The sequence below is a fragment of the Physella acuta genome, unplaced genomic scaffold (assembly GCF_028476545.2).
Source record: "Physella acuta isolate Inbredline_101_S28 unplaced genomic scaffold, ASM2847654v3 ptg001549l, whole genome shotgun sequence".
NCBI lineage: Eukaryota > Metazoa > Mollusca > Gastropoda > Physidae > Physella > Physella acuta.
Window position 1 is genome coordinate 212,421 of NW_026733064.1, and position 5,080 is coordinate 217,500.

Sequence of the window (5,080 nt, forward strand, 5' to 3'; positions counted from 1 at the left end):
ATGGCGCTTTGGTGCTGCTGTTGGTGAACAGCGATAACAACCATATATATATATATATATATATATATATATATATATATATATATATATATATATATATATATATATATATATGTATATATATATATATATGTGTGTGTGTGTGTGTGTGTGTGAGAGAGAGTGAGAGAGAGGTAGAGAGAGAGAGATAGTGTGTGTGTGTGTGTGTCTGTCTGTCTGTCATTGAGTCTGCGTGTCTGTTGTTGGGAAACGAACCATGACAAAAATCCTGCCTACGTCACCGCTGGGGGTCCTTATAATGTAAGAAGGAAGTAGTTTAGGTGTTTCCCAATTTTAGGTTGTTTTTTTTTTTTTAGAAATGTAGAAAGAAAAATGGTGTGGCGACTTGTAACTCGACAGCTATGTCTGCAGTCATAAAGCATAATTAGTTTTTGATTAACCACTTTAATTAACACATCATTTGTCAAGTTTGGGAGCCGGGACTACCACTGCCGTAAATACAACTTCACGTTCAAGTTATCTAACAGACCACGAATAACTTCAGATTGACTAGTTTATGAAAATTGGATTATCTGGCTATGGAGAATGACGAAACTCGTGTTTTATTGGTGAGATTTTTTTTAAAATTTTAATAGTAAGGGTTTAGGTTTAAGCTTTAACTAAAGTGTATACTTAATTAAGCGCTAAGGCCTCGGTCAACTACTGATTCAGCATTAGGTATTTAGAGAGAAATTGCACTGTGTTACCACTTCAGACTACAGTATTGTTGTCTATTAGGCGCTAACAGGTAAATAATAATAATTTTTTTCTCGAAAGGATAATACATTTTAATACATGAAGAAAGACTACGTTTTAGAATATTCTCATTTATTCCAACATTTGTAATTTTCCTTGTTTTTTACATCGATAAATAAAAAAAAAACGTTTTTATTTTCTATTATGTTTTATAGCAAAGTGCAGGCCCTGAATCATCACCGTCACCTTCCTTTTCTTGGAGAGACAATGTAAACTGCGGAGAGGGTACTCCACATAATTCTACCCGAGGTATCTTTATAATGCATTACATTTACAGTGTATCACATGTTTGTGATTATTTTAATCAGTAAGCTTATCCTCATACAATATTCTGTGACCAGCACTTGAATGAAATATATTACTGTTTTCAATAAAATATTAAAGAGTTATATATATATATATATATATATATATATATATATATATATATATATATATATATATATATATATATATATGTGTGTGTTTGTGTGGTACGGTCAAAGCCCGAAGTGCGGCCAAAGCCCGCATTGGCCGGCCAATGTGCGCACTGGCCGGGATGTGTCCTAGCCAATGTTCTATCTAGACTAAGTTGTGATCGCGTTTTCATTATTCTGGGTGCGGTTTCATTGTGAGTAACGTATTTTTTAGCTCTTGTTTGTATAGCATTCTATATGCAAGGCAACATGGATCAAAATGGCCGTCAGACCATGAGACAGACATAGCAGATGGCTATCAGAAGAAAAAAATTAAATCCATTTTAGTTTCCATATATGGGCTACAACTGATTGTGACAGCTGTAGCCCATGATGACGAGGTGAGACAATCATCAAAAAACAAAATCAAAGACAGTCGGCGTCACCGACACATGCAACAAGACGGAACGTACACGAGGCTTTGTCGCGTTCGATGCTACCCTTATAAGTTGAAGAATGATTGGACTGAGAGTCTCAAATTCATTCACTTTATGAATAATCGTTCTTTTCATCGGTGATCCCCGAAGCGTCATTGCAGTTGTCGTGAGCGTCGAGGGCGCTATCTACAAGTTGAACGGAACATGGTGTTCTAAAACAACTGTATGCTAGAAGTGAGTTTTTAATTCTGCACGAAAAACTGCTCTTATTGTCGTCCGTTGGCACTGAGGAAAAATCGCTACGAACCATCGCATCTTCACAATCATTGACCGGCGGCCAAGGCTACACTCGCTGCAATTGCACAACCAAGTGAACGACAAATCGCTGCAAGTGTAAAAATAACAAGCTACTATGTAATTCTAAAGGCCATAAAAGTTCAACTTGTTGTAACAAGTGATAATATTGATAGATTGAGACTATAGTACAATAAAAAATGTGAATGTTTCTGTCATTTACTTTAATTAATAATCAATAAAAACTTAATTTCATGATCCTTGCGGTTTAAAAAAAACACCCAAAATCTGCTCATGATCTTCCCTAGCCAGATGATATTCTTATTTCAACTTTGGTCCACCATGGCCAGTCCGCGGATTGGCCGGCCAAAGGTCGAAATCAAGCAAAGTTTCGGACTTTGACCGGTCAATGGGAGGCGATATTGGCCGACTTCGGGCTTTGACCGTTGCGTATACATATATATATATATATATATATATATATATATATATATATATATATATATATATATATATACATATATATGTATATATATATACATATATATATAATATATATATATATATATATATATATATATATATATATATATATATATATATATATATATATATATATATATATATATATATATATATATACATATATATATATATATATATTCTCGCCCGAATGTGTGAGAGGTTCTAAGCACGTTGAGAATTTTCACTATCTTTCGCCGAACTAAGCACAACCAATAAATTCTAGGTAAATTATATATTTTTGCTTTTTTTTCGGGATGGGAGGGGGGGGGGGCAGTGTAAATGCGAAGACGTCTGAAAAAAAACTTTGAATAGGCCTACATGTTTGGCTATTTAATCTTCTAAATACCTGTATTTTTACAAGCTTTTATTTAACTCACTTCCTCTGTCTGTCTGTCTAGACGGAAACGCAGGAGTGAAAATTCGGACAGTTCTACTTGACCGATACGATTCACAGTTGGCACGTGGGTCAAGACATGAAGACAATGCAATCTGAAACTAAATTTGACTTAATTGGATGCCTAATTAATTTTTTATGAATTAATAAAAATTTGGACCGAATTAGTAGGCATGTCTAGCCAACCACACCACACGCGTCATCACCTTCAATAGCTGCGCCATCACGTAATGGCTGCGTTCAAAAACCATTGCGCGCCTACTGAACGTGATGTTCAGTAGGCGCGCAATGGTTTTTTTTAGTCATGTAACTCTATTGTAAATAAAACATGTAAAGTACTGAAAAAAAAATTCATAAAAAACGTTTTAATAACAAGCTTTTATGTAATGATGCACTAAAAAGTAGAAAATAAATTATAGACTACTATTTAAATAACTATAAAGAAAAGCGTGGGTGTCTTCCTTAACATTAGTAAAGGTATCCAATAGATACTAAAGTGACCCATGCTTTTCTTTATAGTTATTTAAATAGTAGTCTATAATTTATTTTCTACTTTTTAGTGCATCATTACATAAAAGCTTGTTATTAAAACGTTTTTTATGAATTTTTTTTCCCAATATTCTTACCATTGTATGATACAGAAGCTCCTCCACCTTACGATTTCCTCTATAAAAGGATTACAGCTGATAAACAAGAATGATTCAATGTGTTTACTTTCTTAGTTTAATTAGCTATGATTGTCATTTTATCTTCAAGTATTTTTTTCTCGCATGTTACAGGTATATAGAATTATTCATGTGTAAGCTTAAAAATTTTTAATTTTTTCATATTTTTTTACAGTCTTTTACGCAATTTTAACGGCGATCCCGGTTTCCATGATTGTTATTGGTAATCGATTACTATAAAACATTTTTTAACAAATTTAGTTCTCGATAAAACTCAAGTAAATATAAATATGTAATTCTTACATCAATTAGGTAGTTGTTTTTTTTTTACATATATTGAAATTGAATGAGTATTATTTCATATTTACACAGTGTTTTATAATACTTCCAGGTGCGATTTTCCTTCATGCTTGTCCTGTTGAGCGTATGATCCCGATCTACCTAATTGTGGCAGGATGCTTTGGTTGTGCCAAGTACGTGTTTAACTTGGTCCAGAGATGGCGTCACTCAAACAGGGGGAAGGAAGAAGATAAAAAAACGTGTAACCTTATTGAACAACTTGTCAACTGTTTTCTGTTCGCTTGGTTTATTGCAGGTGAGTTCAGATGGATAGCCTCTATCTCATTTAAGTGTCGAGTTATCAATAACAGAGTTTCTTTCAGGCCTCTCTTCTGGGCGTGGGGAAGGGCTATACCTCCCTCAAAAGAACGTTTACTCCCCTCCCTTAAACGAATTAGAATTTATATATTTCCCGTGTCCGCCCCCCCCCCCTCCCCCAACCGAAAATTTCAAGTTCCGGAGAAAAAAAATGTCTGAAAGGAACACTGATCAATAAACAATGACTTTTTTCCGACAGAGGGGGGGGGGGCGGCTTTAAAATTTTCGATGGGGTGGGGCGCAATAAAGATATCTGTGGGGCACACAATGAAGATCTCCTTTGGGGTTCGATGCCGGCAAAAGCATATATTTTTTAATATAGCCTACATTATTTATTTACCTTTTTTGTCCTGAACACCCCCATTCCCTCCCCCCCCTCTCCCAAAATAAAAGAGATTCATATCAGAAACTATGGAAATAATAGGTCATGAGGCGCATACCCTGACAGAACGCAATACTTAGTTTTGTTGTAGGAAATGCAATGATGTTCGACTTGATTAAGTTCTTATGGATCCCATCGAACTATAAAGATCAAACTCGTTTTGAGTTATCAGAAGCAGCGCCTTCATTTGGTTGGGACAAGGAAGTGGAAATTCCGACTTCTTCTTTTTTATAGACAAAAGTTAATATAGATCTAGAGTTCAACCTAGGCAAAAGTGTAAACTTTCTGGTAGGATAGAATTTAATAAAATACTTAATTTAAATTCTTGGGGGATTTTTTAAAAAAAATGTATTTTCAGGCAGTGTTTACATCTACCGTATTTATAACGAAGTGAGCTACGACCCTTTAAACAAGGATCACTACTGTCACAAGAGTTTGTATTTGTTTGCCTTTTGGGTGACAACTTCAGTCTACATCATCATGGGACTCTCCTGTTTTTGTGTTGGTTATGTCAGATGTTTATCATCCTTGTGTAA

The 5,080-nt window shown here is 34.7% G+C and overlaps 1 protein-coding gene across 1 annotated transcript in view; it reads left to right on the forward strand.

Annotated features, from left to right (window-relative positions):
• Positions 1-373: 373 nt before the first annotated feature.
• LOC131928783 (transmembrane protein 272-like) overlaps positions 374-5,080 on the forward strand; it is a 4,803-nt gene continuing 96 nt past the window's right edge. The window contains exons 1-5 of the mRNA XM_059284911.1: positions 374-608; positions 951-1,044; positions 3,681-3,728; positions 3,897-4,100; positions 4,903-5,080. The exon at positions 4,903-5,080 is cut by the window's right edge and continues 96 nt beyond it. Coding sequence (XP_059140894.1) covers positions 579-608; positions 951-1,044; positions 3,681-3,728; positions 3,897-4,100; positions 4,903-5,080 — 554 coding nt within the window. The 5' untranslated portion in view covers positions 374-578. The remainder of the gene's footprint in view (positions 609-950; positions 1,045-3,680; positions 3,729-3,896; positions 4,101-4,902) is intronic.